Here is an 18,464-nt window from a genome sequence, read left to right on the forward strand (position 1 = left end):
AGTCTGTTTCCTACTTGCTGTTTTGGATAATGGGGTTGTAATTGTTTTGATTATTATCTTAATTTTTACTTGAGAAGCCAGAAACCAGCAAAACAGAAGAATTTCTGGATGTGTTTTAGTTGTGTGGGTGCACAGTACATACACTGTGGAGAAAGAATGCATTCACATGCTGGATGACCATTTTCCATAAAGGACTGGGTTTTTAAATGTGAATGATTATATGTTATTAAACAAGGATTTATTTCATTTTTTCCTCTTTTTATTCTCAAGAGTATTGCAAAGATCCTGTATAAATATATTCATGCAGTATTTTGAAAAGGTATTCATGTGTAAAAAATAAGGGGAAAATTAAGTTAAATATTCAGTTAAGCTTGAGACAATACCATAAGGCAGTTCATGGTGTACAATATAACTTAAACATTAAGATAAAATTAGTTATATTAAACTAATCTTAATGTAATTATATTATTATAATGCACAATGACTATATTATGGCCAATATTCCAGTTATAAATTATGTACTAAGTAGTTGCATGCAAATAATATATAATTAAAGTTTTAAAATAATAAGTATTTTGCTTTAATTTTATCATTGTTCCTCCTAATTACTTATGACCCATTTTCATCCATTTATTCTATTAAATATTTCTTTACGAAGTAACATGTTCTATGTGCCACATTAAGAATCATGACAATGCCTTTTGAAAAAGCTGGATCTCTTATTAGGAACATCATATCCTGAAAGTAACAGGGGTTAGAAGTGTTTCTAAGTAGTAACCTAAACTCTCTTCTGTGGTTCTAGTGTGGGAGTAGTCAGGAAGAAGGGATGTAATTCAGTATTATGTTTCCTTCTTTTCTGAGACAGTATTTCTCATTATTATTACTGATGAATGATCTATGAAAATAAAGTCATTACAGAATTTCCATGAACTCACTCTAGTCTTGAAATAGTTAAATGAAATAGGAAGAAAACTTAATTTTGCTTAGTTCTAGATCTGAAGGGTTTGTTGTTTTCTTTTAATCTGAGACGCCTGTAGTCCTGATTCCACAGATCAAAGACCAAATGCCCAGCAATTCCCCTTCCCCATGTCCTAAATGGCCAAAAAGCATTTTTAAATTCATTGATGTATTTTACATTAAGATAAATGTAATTGTTCATAATTTAAAAAAAGAAAAACTTCAAAAAGAATACTTTGGAATGGAAAATTATTTTAGTTAAGGATGTATATTTTGAATCAAAGAATTTCACTTTTAGAAGGTAATCATAATCATAATCACTCAATGCATAATCAAGTGAATGTCTTAAATTTAGGTAATATTTTTAAAATTGAGATATATAACAAATGGCCATTGTAAAGCAGACGTGCTAACCGCTACACTATGGAACTGTGTAATGGTCATTGTGTATATGAATGTACATCTAGTACAAACATACTCCTAAGATAAACTAAAGGGAGATTGTGTGTATAGTTATTTTACTACCTATACAGCTCCTCCAGAATCCCTTAGAAAGATAATAAAGCATTCTATAAGGGTTTAATCTTTGAAAGTTTTAATAGTATAAGAAGCATAGCTATGACATCATGCCTTGAAAAGGTCTCCCCTGTAAGGCTTGTTCTTATGAAATCCATTTTATCCATCAACATTTAGTAGAGTTATTGGGATCTGTAAACGATTCTACACATTTATATGCTATATAGTCTATACATTTCATTCTCGTTTGTTTTTCTTTACATTTATCTTCTCAAGGAGAAATACGTTTTCCTCGGAGACTATTTCTCTAGTCTCAGTGGAAGACTAACTTAGTTTAGATAATTTCTCAAACTGATAGGTGCAATAAAGACTGCCTTCTCTAAACTTTTCTTTTTACGAACTTTGGAAATTGAGTTCTAGAAAGATTTAGTAATTCACTATGTGGTCATCAGTCTGTTACAGGCAGACCTGGGTCTAGAATCTCAATGTTCTTCCTCCTTTGCGTTGGTACCAGCTCCATGCTCTTGCACAACGTGACCCCAGAGGTCATATGAAGTGATTCTTAATGTGCCATAGGAAGCATTGCTTCATTTTATGCATTGTAACCCTAGAGTCTGTTGTATTTAGTAGCAAGAAATGGTTTCTATTCCTCCTCTGTATATTTTCATGCATTAATTGTAGATTGCTCATCCAAATTAACTGTCATTTGCTCCTTGCAAAATTACATCTTTCTCATCTTTATTACCAGCTACTGTAGACTCTTCTAGTACTACACCACCCACTGTCACCACTAACATGCCTGTTACTAATAGAATCGCTAAGCAAAGCAATGGTAAGAAATCATTACCTTTTTTATTTGTAGTATGTCGATGTAATAAAAAAATTGTCTTCTAAGAGTGGAAAATCTAATGTTCAAACAAAATTTCTGTTATTGGACTCAATCGGTACATTTATACATTTGTAAAGATTAGTAAGAGAAATAAATATTACTTGACTCCCTTGAGTTCCTTATTCTGATGACCAGTGGTATGAGTACATTTCCAGTACTACTCTTGTCCACTTTTAGCAAAAACTGCTTTCAAAGGAAGCGTTAAGAGAAAAACATTTAATTAAAAGGGATTAATTTGCTTTATACTAGATATCTGAAAAAGTATTCATGGTATTTTGTCAGATTATACACTTCAGGAAACCAGTTTCTTAAAGAATTTTATAATTTCACAAAAACTAAATTATGTTAGTAATGTAATTTCTCACTGAAACCAACTTTAAGTGTTCATGACATTTAGATCTATTTATATGATAATACTTTGCTCTCCGTTTTTATTTGTTGAAGAATAATGGTTAGAATATGATTGCATATCAACTAAGTCAATTTTCAGCTGATGAAATTTCAATTTAAGTGTCAATACTTCTTGCCTATTTTTCCACATATACTCTTTTATTTATATTTTTTGTAATTTGTAAATAGGGCTGATATATGAGATACAGAAATGAGCAGGGAAAATGCCAGGTAATGTGAGTTATTTTTAGTCTGCCACCTATATGGACTACATAGCCTTGGTAATTCAGAGTAAATGGTTTAAGTCCCTCCTAGAAAAGAGAAATTCCAATCAGGTGACCACACCATTGCCTTGCCTACAGTAATATTCTCAAATATGAGCTATTAGAAACAAAGGAATTTTCTCAACCCCAATCATTTAACTTGTGAGGCCAAAACATCTGTACTATATCACCAGGGACCAAAACCCAGAGAAAAGAAACCCACATAGCTCATTTTTTCTTTGGCTTCAGGGGTTACACCAACTTCCTCTGTGAGGACATTTAAATTGGAACTATGGAATATTTTACATGCAACAAAGATATAAATTTCACTAGGGTTATGAAGACATCGATTCAGGGAAGTGTTTATGGTTTTTCTGGTAGTTGCACCAAGGAGATTTATGACAGGGCAAACATTCCAGCAACCCCCAGGAAAGCAGTAGCAGCCGACGTTCCCAGTGCATATTTCACATGGACTCCAGCCAGTGGATGGGAATATTATAATTCTAACTAAGTATTTCGCTCTTTGTATGAATATACAAAGAGCCTCTGTGGCATTCTCCCTCTAGGACAGGCACATCCTCTACTGCCCAAGAACGTTTATACGATGCTTCAGAGTCCTTGATTTGGTGGAGTGGAGCTGTATTCACTCAATCATGTAATTTCTGACATTCTTGAAGAGAGCCTTGTTCAGCCATCTCTCTCTGCGTCATAATCTTCATTGGAGTTTCAACAAAGCAAGCAAATGTTAGACTCAGTTAAAATGGCTTGACTTGACTACATTAAAGGGAAAAATGCAATTTAGATGATTCTTGATTTAAAAAAAAAAGTAATCCTAGCATTTGAAATTACTCCATAGTCATCATGTGGTAGAAATATTCTCAAAACTGTGTATTCAAATCTGCGTACCATCAAAATACTTTTTGCCACATCCTCGAACGATCTGTACTATTGATTTAATAGTTTTAAATCTAAATTGACTCACGTTTTTATTTAAACATATGCATTTATATGGGAAAATCGATATTGCTCTTGTAAAATCAGTAGTTTGTTGTAAAACAGAAATGAAAAGCAAGAATAAGTGTAATGAAAACAATGTTATTGAATTTTCTCTATATCCTATTGCTTTCTCATATCTCTATGCCTGAAGACTTCATTATCTTTTTAAAAAAGGGAGAGTTAACGAAGAGTTAGAGACAGACTATAATATTTTTTCTTTGATGTATCAAATTAGAAATAATTAGAAAGAGAATTACTTGTTCACGTTGTGAATAAATGGGATTTAACGTCATGTCCTAGACTATCTAAATCATTTATATACTGTCAGCAATTCCAGATACACTTTTCTTATTCCTTGGGAAGCTCACTCAGGCTTACGATCTGATATATCAGAAAATCCTCTTTCATTATTCACTGTAAGAAAGATAGGTACAACTATCAAATTTGGCATCTAACTTATCCAGTCCTTTAAATTCTGGTTTATTGAAGAGTTTTGCTGGGTCTATCAGTGATGATATGCTGGTATGGGGAGGGGTGGAGGTTGTGACTGTTTGATAATCAGACATATTTCTTCAGTGTATCCATAAAATTTCTTTTCCTAAACTTTATGAAGTATTCCTGTTTCTCTATGGAAAGTTCTTTTTGTTATCTTCAATATGACTTGTATCTGTTGCCTCAGTTTGTATACTAGGAAAATCATATCTTTAAGTTATTTTTCATGAACAGATATTTCAATATGGGATGGATAATCTAGGTATTCCCACAAATAACTTTTGAGCCTTTTCCATTATACTCTTAAGGAGCACTCTTGGGCCAATTATTATTTGCCTACTAAATTGTACTTTCTGTGCTTGAATCATCACTCCAGTGCTACTGAATATTAAATCTTGTGGGGTCAACACAAGTAACCCAAGTAAGGGAATAACTCCGTTAGTCCTTATTATTGTTCTAAAAATCTAGCTTACATGTATTAATTACATCACTGCTTCCAGATTCTTTTTTTTTCAAAGATTTTATTTATTTATTTGACAGAGAGATCACAAGTAGCCAGAGAGGCAGGCAGAGAGTGAGTGAGTTTCCGTCTGCTGAGCAGAGAGCCCGATGCAGGGCCCGATCCCAGGACGCTGGGATCATGACCTGAGCCAAAGGGAGAGGCTTTAACCCACTGAGCAACCCAGGCACCCCATGCTTCCAGATTCTTGACATATGTTTAACTATTCAAAAAACATATGTTTAACTATTCAAATAAAAAAAATTTCTGTGGATGTGTGTATAGATTGGACAATCAATCTAGCTTTGGATGCCAGTTACCTAAAGAAATCATGTGTGTAGAATGAGCAGAACTCCAGTCATATTATAAATCCAACTGTCATGTTATAGTGACCTCATCACCAGTTCAAAGATATCATTTTGACTCTAAAATAACATTTGGTGTATATTATAACATCTCTCTTTTCAAACAAATGTTTTAAAACCTACCTTTTCAAACCTATGTTTCACATCCTTGAATATAGAATAAATACATAGTGTCATTTCTATGTCTCCTAAGAAACCCTGGAAAGAATGCTAAGAAGGACCAAAAAAAAATGATTAATTGGAGAAAGACCTATTGACAGGAATATACTGTTTTGACACCACATCTATAATGGCAAGCAATGATTTCTACTTTAAGGTTCTACTTGATTGAAAGAGTCCTTTATTGGAAAATGGGTATGCTTGTAAATTTGTCCACCCACCATGCCCCCCACCTTAAGAAATGTCTATCATGAATTCTTTTGGCTTGGCTGTCATTATTAGGACAATACATATATTTTTTGAAGTCTCTGGAATATATGAAAATGTATGACTAGCGTTTCTATTGAGACCCTGTGGGAGTTGTTACACCTATAGAAGACCCCTTGACTGCTGGGATGACATGGGAAAGCCTGAATCATTATGTCTTAATTGTGCATTTTCTGCAACAGCAATGCTTAAGCCAGGTATTTTGCTGCAATCCAAAACCCTTCCTACCAGTTCTTTGGTGGACATTTTATCTTGTTTTGACAGTTCACTCCTGGACTTGTTTGCCTACATTATTCAGAAATTTTAAATAAGTATAACAAGTAGACTCCCGAGTATATAAATGCCCCATTCCGAGGCTTCTGAATGGAGATTACTTGAAAATGACCTATAGCATAAGAGAATCTGTAACATGTTACATTTTTCTCTGTGTTCACGTTTTATTTGCTGTAAGCAATTTAACTCTAGGGAGAGTGCTGTATTTATATATTGATTTAGGCTGTCTCTGATATTGGATGTCTTTTTCATTTATAAATAACAGCAGATTGGGGAAAAAATGAGGCAGGAAATATTTAAAATTTAAAGAAGAATATCTTAAATGTTTCCAAAACATTACAGAAATGTCAGTAATAAAAAAAAATAATGAGTTTTAGTATTTTGCAATATTTTCCTGAGAGGGAAAGAACACTACTCTTAAACACATGCTTTTGGTCTCCATCTAGTGGTTGCTTTTCAGCTCCTCTGCTGACACCGGGGATACACAGGATACCCTTAGGATCCTGGAATATTTCTTGGACGTCTGCAATTTGGATTTCTCCTCAGTCACTCAGAATGTCCATGATTTGATATGATGACATATACTGTGTGATAAAGGTTTTTTTTAATCTGAATTAATATCATTTGTTTTGAATATACTCCTCTAAATATTTTAAATTCAGAATATTTTGAGAGGAACATAAAATCAATCATTAAAATACTTGGTGAGCTTTAGAAGCTAAATAACCTAAATAAGCTAAATAACCTAAATAACTTTAGAAGCTAAATAACCTAGTCTGCATAAGTTAAACCCACTTGTCCTTGGACTTGTGCAAATTTCATGTATTTATATTATTACATCGGGGAGTGGAAAAATTTTTAGCATGAGATTCTGACCCCATAATGGAAAAGCATTCCTTTAGTAGTGTGACTGGAATTTCCATTTTGATAGATTATAGGGGTTTCTGGAGTCAGAGTTTTATATTTTTCTACTGACTTCCCAACCTTTTTATTACATCTCTTCCCCAACATTGTTTTAATTATATATTTCTACATTTTCTGTGCATACTTTACTTAAGATATACTTAAGATATACCAAACTATAAGCATGAAGAAAGATGAATGACAATAACAGATATTCAATTTTTTTCTCTGTATAGCCTATGATATTTAAAATGATATATTTTTTTTATTAGCTGCTTATAGTAAGTCACCCTCTAACACACTTCTAGAGAGATTTAGCAAAGCCTGGCTGGTAACTTCAATTTACCAGACAACTCAATTTACATTTACAAAACATATATATATATGTTTACAAAACATATATATATATGTTTTGTAAATGTAAATTGAGTTGTATAAATTGAGTTATATAAATATATAAATATATATATTTATATATATATAAAGGCTACTTTAAAGATTGTCCCAAAAAGAAAAAGGCAGAACTTTCCTTTCCCATAAGATTTTCTTTCTGAAGCAACTTAGCCCAGTTAAAATTCTATCTGCAAATATTTTTTCTTTTCCCCCTTTACTCTGATACAAGCAACTATATTTATGGAATTTTGATGAAATATTTGGTAAATGAGTAGAAGTAAATGCTATATTCGGGAGGGGAAAGAGAAAAAGAAGAATAAGGGGCCAAGGGCACCAAATATATGTATGCTTATTCTTTTTCAGGTTAACTTCGTCCATCATCCCACTCAAGTTTTCATATCCCAAACTCTGTTGTTCCTTATAGTGTACAAAAAAAAAAATGATAATTGTTATAAGAGCTCAATTTGTACATGAAAAAGTCATGAAAAAATTTTAGAATTCTATATCCAAAATCCATAGAATTAAAGAAACATGTAGGTGATAATTGCAAGACAATGAATTATTTATAAGAATAAATTAATTGAGAACTCTTTCTAAGAAGTTACAAAGGTCAATAAGCATAACGTCAAAATATCTCAAATTTTCTGTACCTATGTAGAAGGTGTTCTGTTCTTTTTAGTTTTTTTTTAAATTGAAGTGTAGTTGACAGACAGTGTTAAGGTGTACAACATAGTGATTCAACAAGTGTGTGTGTTATGCTGTACTCACTACAAGTATAGCTACCATCTGTCATCACACAAATGCTATTACAATGCCGCTGACTATGTTCTCTGCACTATACATTTTATTATTGTGACTTATTCATTCCTACTGGAATCTTTATCTCCCAAAAAAGCCATTTCTTTTAAAGTGTTTAAAATTGTGTGATTGTAAATTTAAATTGGGAATTATATAACTGTAAATTATAATTAATGGACTAAATCCTATTTCCAATGAACAGATGGAATTGTCTATAGAATTTCCATAGTGATGCAAAATATCCTTGGTCACCCTGAGGTTAAAGTGCAGAGCAAGATAGCAGAATGGGTAAGTGAACTTGTACAATTTCTTCTTTGATTTGAAAACTTTAACCTCTGGAAATCTGGAAGGGACTCTGCTGTCTGGGTAACTGAGTCCACAGATCACACTAGTGCATAGACACTGTTCCTTATATATACTAAGAATAGACGTAGAAGTGAGGTGTATGCTGATTTCTAGAAAGGGAGGTGCACTTGAATCAAGGACAAGCCTAATAGACGATTAATATCTAAGGAAGAAAAGTACCACACAAATAGAAATATATTTTCATAGATATCTTTGTTTACTACTATATCCTTACATTTTCAGCAGAGCTTTAAAAAACAGATTATATATCTTTAATTTAATTGTTTGAATGTTTGATTCATAAACCAAAAAGCATAACAAAATATATCATGAAAATATTTTACCCATTCCTGTAGCTCATCTCCCTGGAGACCAACCCATCTGCTTAGAAATCACTGTTAATTTTTCTTATTTGTTTTTTTCCCCCTGAATTTCTTTGTGCATATAAAAGAAAATAAGACTATAGATTCCTTTTTTCACTCCTTTTTACACTAAAAACATATTTTGTATACCATTCTACACTGTACTTACTTTCATTATTGTCAGATTTATATTGTAAGTGAGCAGAGACCTTCCTTTTTTTTTTTTTTTTAAATGGTGCATAGTATTCCATTATGTGGCTACCTGCTCATTGATTTCCCAAGTCTTCTGTTGTTGGAGATTTAGTGCATACTAATTTATTTAATCAGTATTATATTAATGAAAATTTTTGTAATTTCCAGTAAAAAGAAAACAACCTCAGTATTTTATTTTTTTCTTGTCCTTACAGATATCACCTATTTTTTTTGTCTCCATAACAAAAATTTCATTTTCCATAGGTTTCTTTTTTCTTTTTTCTTTTCTGTCTACAGCATACTGTGAGACTTTGTACTGCTTTTTATGTGTAATACTACTATAGTCTTAACACTGAATAAAGTCACTCTAGTATACATTTTGTGAAAGACAGGTTTTCTTATGCAGAAGGTATCTAGTAAGCATGCCCTTGGTAGCAAAACAAAGTTAAATCATACATTGAGATGTAGAGGTGACGGTCTCTCTGTCTGTCTATCTATCTATCTGTCTATCATCTATCTATCTATCTATCTTTGAAGAATAACTTAATATAACAATACAGTCTTGTTTTGAAGGGTCTGTAGTAAGAAAACTCCTATTCTCAATACACTTTAAAACAGGTTAACATAGGAAACAATCATATGGATAGAACAATTCTATTATAAAATTGAGAGGAGCAACATTAATAGAAGTCAATGAAAAATGCTGCTGTTGACTTTTTGGACTGACATATTATAGTCAGTAATTAATTCAAACACTGGGAGATATATTTCATTTCCAAATGGAGGGCAGCCTTACATAAAGAGCCTATTCTTTTTTAAAATTTAATTTAATTTAATTTAATTATTTATTAACATATAATGTATTATTTGTTTCAGGGGTATAGGTCTGTGATTCATCAGTCTTAGACACTTCACAGCACTCACCATAGCACATACCCTCCCCAATGTCTTGCAACCCATTTACTTCCAAGGATTCTTTTTGTTTTAAGTCAGAATGATTAAAAAAGATAAAAAAGATACAAGTGGCTCAAATAAGCCACTACTAATATTATTAATCTGGGAAATTAACATTCACTGGAGAGTCTGTGCCTTAGGTAGCATATATAATTTTACATTTATATTTATTACATGCGTAGTTTTCAATGTAGCTTCATTCTCATCTGAATCTAAACTTTACTGGAAATTTTTCATTTAGGATGAAAGATACCAAAGCAGATGCTTGATACTAGAGAAAACACAAGTAGTGTTCCTGATTCATATTATTGCTGTTTTAATTTTAAAATAATTTAATTCTTTTTGTCCGCACCTTGTAGAATTTACATTCAACTTTAAGAATGTTTGCAAGGAAGGCTAACTGTTTTTATGAAATAAGACCTAAAAAACCCTTTGAAAGTGATACAGAAATAGGAAGATTTCATAACAGTAAAGATACCCCATTTGTGACCGTATTGGACAGTGCGTCATGGGAGGTTGCTGTTTATATGAAGAGGAATCCATAATCCATTGCTTCTTTAAAAAGTCTGGTGCTAGAGGAGATGCAACATGGGGGGTTAAGGGGGTAGGAGAAGAGTAAATGAAACAAGATGGGATTGGGAGGGAGACAAACCATAGTGACTCTTAATCTCACAAAACAAACTGAGGGTTGCTGTGGGGAGGAGGGTCGGGAGGGGGGGTGGGGTTATGGACATTGGGGAGCGTATGTGCTAGGGTGAGTGCTGTGAAGTGTGTAAACCTGGCGATTCACTGACCTGTACCCTTGGGGATAAAAATATATTATATGTTTATTTAAAAAAAAGAAAAAAAAGTCTGGTGCTAAGACCTATAAGACTATTAAATAACCCACATAATAATTAACATAGTTCCCAATAATATTGAACTCATTTTGTTTGTTTTTTAAAGGTTTGTGTTGTTAATTTGTAATTCTTCTTACTAATATCCTTATGAAGTGATACTAGAAAAATATGTGTTATTGTACCACAGTGTTTGTTGAATGAAGAATATAGAAGGTGTTTATTGTGCTTATCCTCCTATGTAGCCCTCAGTGTTATGGCTAATTCAAAGAACCACTAGAGTGGGGCCCATTATAATATGGACTAGAGAGGAAAAGTATAGTGTTTCCAGACAAACATACTTGGATTCTAATCTGGGATCTGCTACTTCTTAGTTGGGGACATTGGGCAAGCTGTTTCCTCTCCATGAAGCTCAGTTTCTTCATCTATAAGGGTTGGGGAACAGATAATACCTATCTCATTAGTCATTGTGAGATCGAAGAAACCACCTTTGTAAAGTTCTTGGCATATTATGATCCAGTGAATGTTATTTTTACCTTTCTTTCACTCCTCTGGCTCTCTGGGATTTTCCCAGGGTCTTATTCCAATAACAACTTATCTTTTGGGAGGGAAGAAACTAGATTCAGATATTTTTTAGAAAGTATTATCAGAACTCACCCTTTTCCATTGTATTTTTCAGCTCAATTCAACCTTCCAAAATTGGAACTACACTGTTTTTGTGGTTAATATCAGGTAAATGACAGAATGAATGATTTGAAAAATAAAAAGTAGTGTCTAGTTTAATGCTACTCTTCATCTCTCTGACTATACCCCACACACATGACACCAGTACACACGTATACATACACCATATTTATAGTCTTTCTGAAACAACTCTGTATTATATCATTTCTTTGCATAAAAATCTTCAGTGCTTCAGCAATTGGTTTTAATTTTCTTTTGATCATGGATCCCAATCTTTTTTTTTAAAAAACTAGTATGTATTCCCAAAATATATTTGTGATTTTGTGATTTTATTTAAAATCTGTGTCTTACTTAACCAATACATGTTAGAAATATATTACAAAATATAACAAGATAATCAAGTATATGTAGAAGTTCTGTTAGTTTCATTTCACACCCCAGTGAACCAGTGATAGCACCGCAGTTTGGAGACTGTTTTTCTGCAAGATAAGACACTTACACTCTGCACCTAGCTTTTCAAAAATATATTTTACTATTCTATTAAAATACTTGCACTGACTAGTAAATAGTATCTTCCACATATCCTCCTCTGCAACTTGCATTCACAGTTTCAAATTCGTTTTCAAAAGTGTATGTCATTACCCCTAGATAGATATTCTGTGAACCCAAGAGACATCTAAGTTAACACATGAAAAGGGATCCCATGTTGAATTAGCTCAGGAAGTACATTCTTAAACAAACTGAAGCAGATTTCTATAAATCCAAATATCTCAGATTATTTAGTATAACCAACATGGCATCATGAGTCGTGAAAAGAGAACAAAAGAGAAAAAGCGCACAGCTGCCAAGCTTATTTACAAAGGAGCCATTTGATCTCGGGCATATGAAAAGAACTGGAACCTCAGGACACACGCTGGAAATACTGGCTTAAAATGTTCATTTTGCCTCTTTCTTTTACCTCCTCAAATTTTGTTGCTGATGATGTGGCAGATGAGGTTGATAATGAATATACATATTGTATTTATAGTTTTCACCTGAACACGGGAGAGGACAAGATTAAAGTCAAGAGAAGCATTGTGAATGATCAAAGGTAACACTGACAAAGTCTTACAGAAAGTGTAACATCCTTTCTCTAGCTCTTTGTTTTGACTGGTAGAGAAGTGAAAATAATGAGATGAGAGAAACATTTTAACAGGTAATGCTTTTAAGTTATCTCCTTAACACTGGCATACTAATTTTTTTTTCCCTTGTGGTCAAAGGCATCAAATAGTAGAGTGGATAGAGATGTACATCTGATGAAAAATAATTCAGAAGTAGAACACTTAAAATGTATGAGTTATTATTTTTTGTATTTTTAGTTTACTTACGATAACCCATTACCTCTTAATTGAAATTTCAAAAAGACTGTCAAAGAAAAAAAAGATAGTTACAGCCTTAAGTAAGGTACTTATGTACAGTAGCATCTAACAATATGGGTAATAGTTAATTTTTGGAAGTGTCCATTTTAAAATTTTAAATCAAGATGATGACTTAAGCAAGCAGGTAATTTAACAGATCTGTCCTACAGATTCAGCTGGCATATAAAGGCCAACTGTTCAGAGTGCTGTGTAATTTAAAAAAACTTAAACTCCTAAATGAAGTAAATTTAGTTGTGTTCAGGTAGTCTATTACTTTTCCAAATAAGAGAAAAGGAAATAGTTGAAAGGCAAAAGTTCAGGTAAGTCTGGCTCTGTGTCAATACACTGAATTAATTTTACAGATTTAACCATAATGATGGAATATCCTTCTTTTCAGGTGATATACTCTTACCAGGAGAAGATAAAAATAGAATTTCATATGAGAGTTGACCAGAGAGTTTCTTCTTATTTTTTTTTCTTTTTCTGTTTAATATTAGGAAAGCAGATGTGTTTAAGTTTTAATAGAAACTTTTCATTTTGGTATGTATTCAACAGATTGGCTCGAGCTATCTGATGAGGGAAATTTGTTTATCTTCTTTGTTCTTTTTCCTTTATGATCTGAAGAACAGAATAATTATTTTAATACTATACTCTTGATGGTGACAGGACTTTTCTATTTAGCCAAATCATTTTTTTTTTCCCTAACCTGTGCTGCTAGGTCATGTTGAGCTTTGAATAACAGATCAGAGATATGGATCCCTTTGCTGAACACTTTGTCTAATAATTGAGGCAGCCATAGTTTGGGGTATCACCAGTCGTGAATCCTCTTCAGGAAGTCAGCAGTGCCCTTTTTAGTGGACCTTCTATGATTCTTCTACTACCCGGTAATACTGAGTCAGCCATCTTTAGTGTACATCAGTACCTCAGAAACTCTTGCTTGAAAAACATTTAAATTCATGGACTCTCCGTCTCTGTCAAACCAACAGGCAATTTTACAGAAAATTAGAGGGAGAGGGAACTAAGACCATGTATATGGGAAAGTCCACATGTTTAGTTTTTCTTCGGTATGAATCTTTGAATCTTTGTCTCAAAATTTTTTGAAATTATTTAAAAGCCTATTGTTTAAGCATGTTTTAATGATTTTTGAATTGTTTTAAAATGTATTCTTATAGTCTTTCCCTTTTTTTCTCCTCTCTACACTCATTGATGAATCTTTGTAGTCCCTCATAGTTTTTCTTAAAACCAGACTCTATTAGTTTTATACACAAACTTTTTTCCAAACTTTTCCTTCTATTTGGTTGCAACACTTAACATAGACCATAACCTCAGATAATGCTATCATCCTCTATTGCCTGGACAGACAGGAAACCAAAGCTGCAGAGACGGGTTTATTCAAATAAAAGATGATTGATGGTAACAACCAATGAAACTTTGTGGAACCATAAGGGAGTTTCAGTTTTCAGGATGAGAGAGGAAAATACAGAGATAAGACCAGTGAAAATGCGTGGCCGCTCTTGAATTGCTGAATTTGGGTATTCAGGATTATCACAATGCATCGTGCTCATTGTGTTCTCAGTATTCAAGAGAAGTAAAAGGTCATGCTCCCAACACGAAGCTCTCAGTAACTGGAGTGGCAAAGCTTATCTTCCTACAATAATTTAATCAGAGGATACTTTTCCTATGCCACTTAAAAAATCATTATCACAGTTCACCATTCTTTTTACATCTGTGTCTTGCTCAACCTGAAGTATGACTTATATGTGAACAGTGGGGAGTAGATCATTTTTGAGATAAATAGCTTTTCGGACTGAATTATGAGAACAGTCACACTTTGTCTTTGAAATTAACACAGATATTTAGGGGGGAAATGGAGCCCTTCTTTAATTTCACCTAGCCTTGAATAGCATAGATTTCATTTAGTCTTTCATTTTTTAGCACCACAAATATATCAGTATTCGGTTTTATTTTTATTGACACCTATATAATTTTATAAATACAATATGTCATGCCTCTCTACTGGCAATACTTATTTCAAAAGCAGCATTATTATGTTGAATTTGGCGTGTTTTGATTTCTGCTATTGACTCTATGATTATAGTGAAACAGAAAATTATGTTATTTCAAAATGTAGAACCAAAAGTTTTGGTGGGATTTTTAGGATACACCTCTGCTTCTCATAGAAATATTTTCTTTTTAAAGACATTCAAGGTCAGACAGTCTATAAACTCCTTCTGTAATACCCCCGCAATCACCATGTATATTTTAAGTATTTATTTTGTAACTTTTCACCATACAACATACTTGCAATGCTTCACAGAGATGGAAAATCATTATCACTATTCTGGAGAAATTGTTAACACATTTGTAAACAATAACACCCTTAATAATTTTAAAGTCAAATGATCAGTTTAGTCAGATTCGTTGGAGCTTAGCTTTTCTAAAAAAACTTCATTTTTGGCTCTAAAGAAACAATGACTAATTAACCACAAGTATGATACTTTCTTGCCTGTATGCTATAAATATTACTTAAAATAGTTCTTAAAAGAAATGAGGTGATAGTGATATGATATGATAGAATTATACAGGAGATATATATATATATATATATAATCTATTCATACTGAGATTTTTTTTTAAAGATTTTACTTATTTATTTGACAGAGAGAGATCACAAGTAGACAGAGAGGCAGACAGAGAGAGAGAGGGAAGCAAGCTCCCTGCTGAGCAGAGAGCCCGATGCGGGACTCGATTCCAGGACCCTGAGATCATGACCCGAGCTGAAGGCAGCGGCTTAACCCACTGAGCCACCCAGGCGCTCAATACTGAGATATTTTTAACATTATAATTTATGTAGCCACAGGAGTCTCTGAGTGCCTTGGCCTATTTCTCCTGTCTCAACCCTTCATGTCATCCCTCTTACTACCATATCCAAATGTCCTTCTTTTCCACCAACAAAAATCAAACAAACAAAAAAAAAACCAACCAACCAATCAGCAATTCCAATAATTACATCTGAAACCTTTTTCTAGGTTGGTGATTTTGGCCCTTCTAGTTTACAATGCTACCAACAATGCCAATTTAGAAGGAAAAGACATTGAACGGAAGCTCTTAAAAAATAACGAGTCCCTGGATGAGGGCTTGAGGCTGTATACAGTGAGTGTGAGGCAACTGGGTAAGTGCCTTTAATTTTTTATGTGTATTTTATATAACTTTTCAGGTTTATTTGAAACAGCAACAACAATATTCTTCCTCTGTGCATTGTTTGCTTATTGAAAACTATTCTTTCTGATGATGATGTTCATCATATTGGTGGCGTAGTAACAGGTGGGTGACATGGTTCACATCAGAGATATCAACACATGTGAATCTAAAGGAATGAAAGAGGTAGAGGAGAGTTTACACTTTATTTGGGGGACATATTCTGGAAAAACTAAGAATATGAGCAAAGTGCCCATTTAGACTTGATCAGAATTGACTTTAGCTTAAGGAATAAAGAGTGTATATGTGGAACTAGAGGTTATTATACTAAGCGAAATAAGTCAGACAGAGAAAGACAATTATCATGTGATCTCTCTGATTTGAGGAATTTGAGAGGCAGCGTGGGGGAGTCATAAGGGGAAGGGAGGGAAAAATGAAACAAGATGGGACTGGGGAAGGGAGACAAACGATAAGAGACTCTTAATCTCAGGAAACAAACTGAGGGTTACTGGGGTGGGGTGGGGCGGGGAGAGGGATAGGGTGGCTGGGTGATGGATATTGGGGAGGGTACGTGCTATGGTGAGTGCTATGAATTGTATAAGACTGATGATTCACAGACCTGTACCCCTGAAACAAATAGTACATTATATGTTAATTTAAAAAATATATATGTGGATATATGGGAACTCTAATGAGGTAAATCTTAGAAAAGGCAGTTTCTTATTAGAAAACTTCTCTTATGCTTCCCATCTTCATTAATGATAGCACTGAATTCACAGGAATAGGTAAAATATGGGACTTAGCCCAGATTTAGAATCAGTTCTTACCTAGACGCCATTTGCATGTGGAGCTCCAACCACACATGTGTACCTCTGCAGACATGCCATGCTCCTTGATGCCTTTCTGTGTCTTGCCCACATGGCTCTTCCATACTCCCACCCTCTACTTGATATCACACCATTGTTTTAAAGACAGCCCAAAGTTGTCTTTTCTGTGATGTGTTTTGTGACATCATGATGATGTTTTGTGACATCAGTGCCTTTGAGCATCCACTTCCTGCTTTCTGGATCCCTAGAACACTGGACAAATTAGAAGACCATAATATTTGACTGGACTTATTTACGTTCTTATGGATATTTTCTTTAAACAGGAATCTCCTCTGGCTTGAGAACACCTCTTAGTTTGTTTGTTTTTTTAATCACCCTCACTTCCCACCTGCCCTATGAACATCCAGCACATTCCCTATCACTTAAATACTTGAAAAAATAAGTGAATGAGGTTTGATGTAAATATTTTGGAAAAATTAATGGTCACAAATATGGACAACCAGAAGTGAAGTTATTATTGTAATGTTATATAATTATGTTATGATTAAGCATATTAATAGAGATCAAGAGAAATAAAACTGATACTTTTCCTGATACACGCACAGTAGGCTAAGGTGAAGGAAGCAAGTATTTCTCAGTTTCTAAGAGGCTGATTCCCACTGAGGCCAGAATCCCGGTGTGATAGAGAAGCAGGCGTCCCTGCTTCGATAAGGAACTACCCATATGTAATGTGTCCACTTACACAACTGCTGAGAACTCACAGAGGTGGTGGAATGCCAGTCATCATTATGGATATCATCCTCGTGAACACTTTCTCAGCCTCTGTGGGAAAGTGCTTGCTTATTAACAAATGGGGCTTCATGAGGCTGGAGAGAGTGCACATGCTACCTTTCACAAATGAGTCTCCATGAGGAAGTGGCTTGATGAATGGTGGATTATATATGACAGGGTAGCTCTGTGAGGGTCAGCCAGCTTCATCTCTGTTCTAAGGAGCTGAGGAATTCCAGAAAACTCTCTGCATACCTAGACATATAATTTATACGACTTAATTTAAAATTCTGTGCTTTATTGTTTTTCTCGAACTGGGGCTATGAGGAAAAGTTCCTACCAATTGAAAATATTAAGAACAAACCCTGGTGATGTTAAGGTTTAGAATGTGTAGATGGGAAATTTCTTTAAATATTTGGTTGGTAACTCTAATAGCAGTTTCCAATAGTCTGGTTTAACTTGCTATTTTTCTGTCCTGAAATGACATAATTTTGTTGTCATTAATATATTGCTTATATTTGAAGTATTTTTAAAATCATAAAATCTGAATTACTGATGTCATGACATTTGCCCAGAAGAGTTTTCCAGCAACAGGTGGGATGATTTGAGGAAGAGGGCATGTGCAAGAGGCCTGTGATGCTGGTTCATGGGTCTCCTCTTGACATCCCCCCAGCAAACTTCCAGGCAATAGATGCTTTCAGAACAGCTAGAAAAGTTTTCCATAAAATATGCTTACAACTC

General features: G+C 33.8%; 1 protein-coding gene across 1 annotated transcript in view; it reads left to right on the forward strand.

Moving 5' to 3' along the window:
• LOC111147608 (adhesion G protein-coupled receptor G6) overlaps positions 1 to 18,464 on the forward strand; it is a 133,292-nt gene that overhangs the window by 77,347 nt on the left and 37,481 nt on the right. Inside the window, exons 6-10 of the mRNA XM_022503763.1 lie at positions 2,222 to 2,305; positions 8,363 to 8,448; positions 11,529 to 11,581; positions 12,561 to 12,623; positions 15,960 to 16,102. Of these exons, the coding sequence (XP_022359471.1) occupies positions 2,222 to 2,305; positions 8,363 to 8,448; positions 11,529 to 11,581; positions 12,561 to 12,623; positions 15,960 to 16,102 (429 nt within the window). The remainder of the gene's footprint in view (positions 1 to 2,221; positions 2,306 to 8,362; positions 8,449 to 11,528; positions 11,582 to 12,560; positions 12,624 to 15,959; positions 16,103 to 18,464) is intronic.

Source organism: Enhydra lutris, unplaced genomic scaffold (assembly GCF_002288905.1).
Source record: "Enhydra lutris kenyoni isolate GAN:26980312 unplaced genomic scaffold, ASM228890v2 scaffoldscaffold17, whole genome shotgun sequence".
NCBI classification, from domain to species: Eukaryota; Metazoa; Chordata; class Mammalia; order Carnivora; family Mustelidae; genus Enhydra; species Enhydra lutris.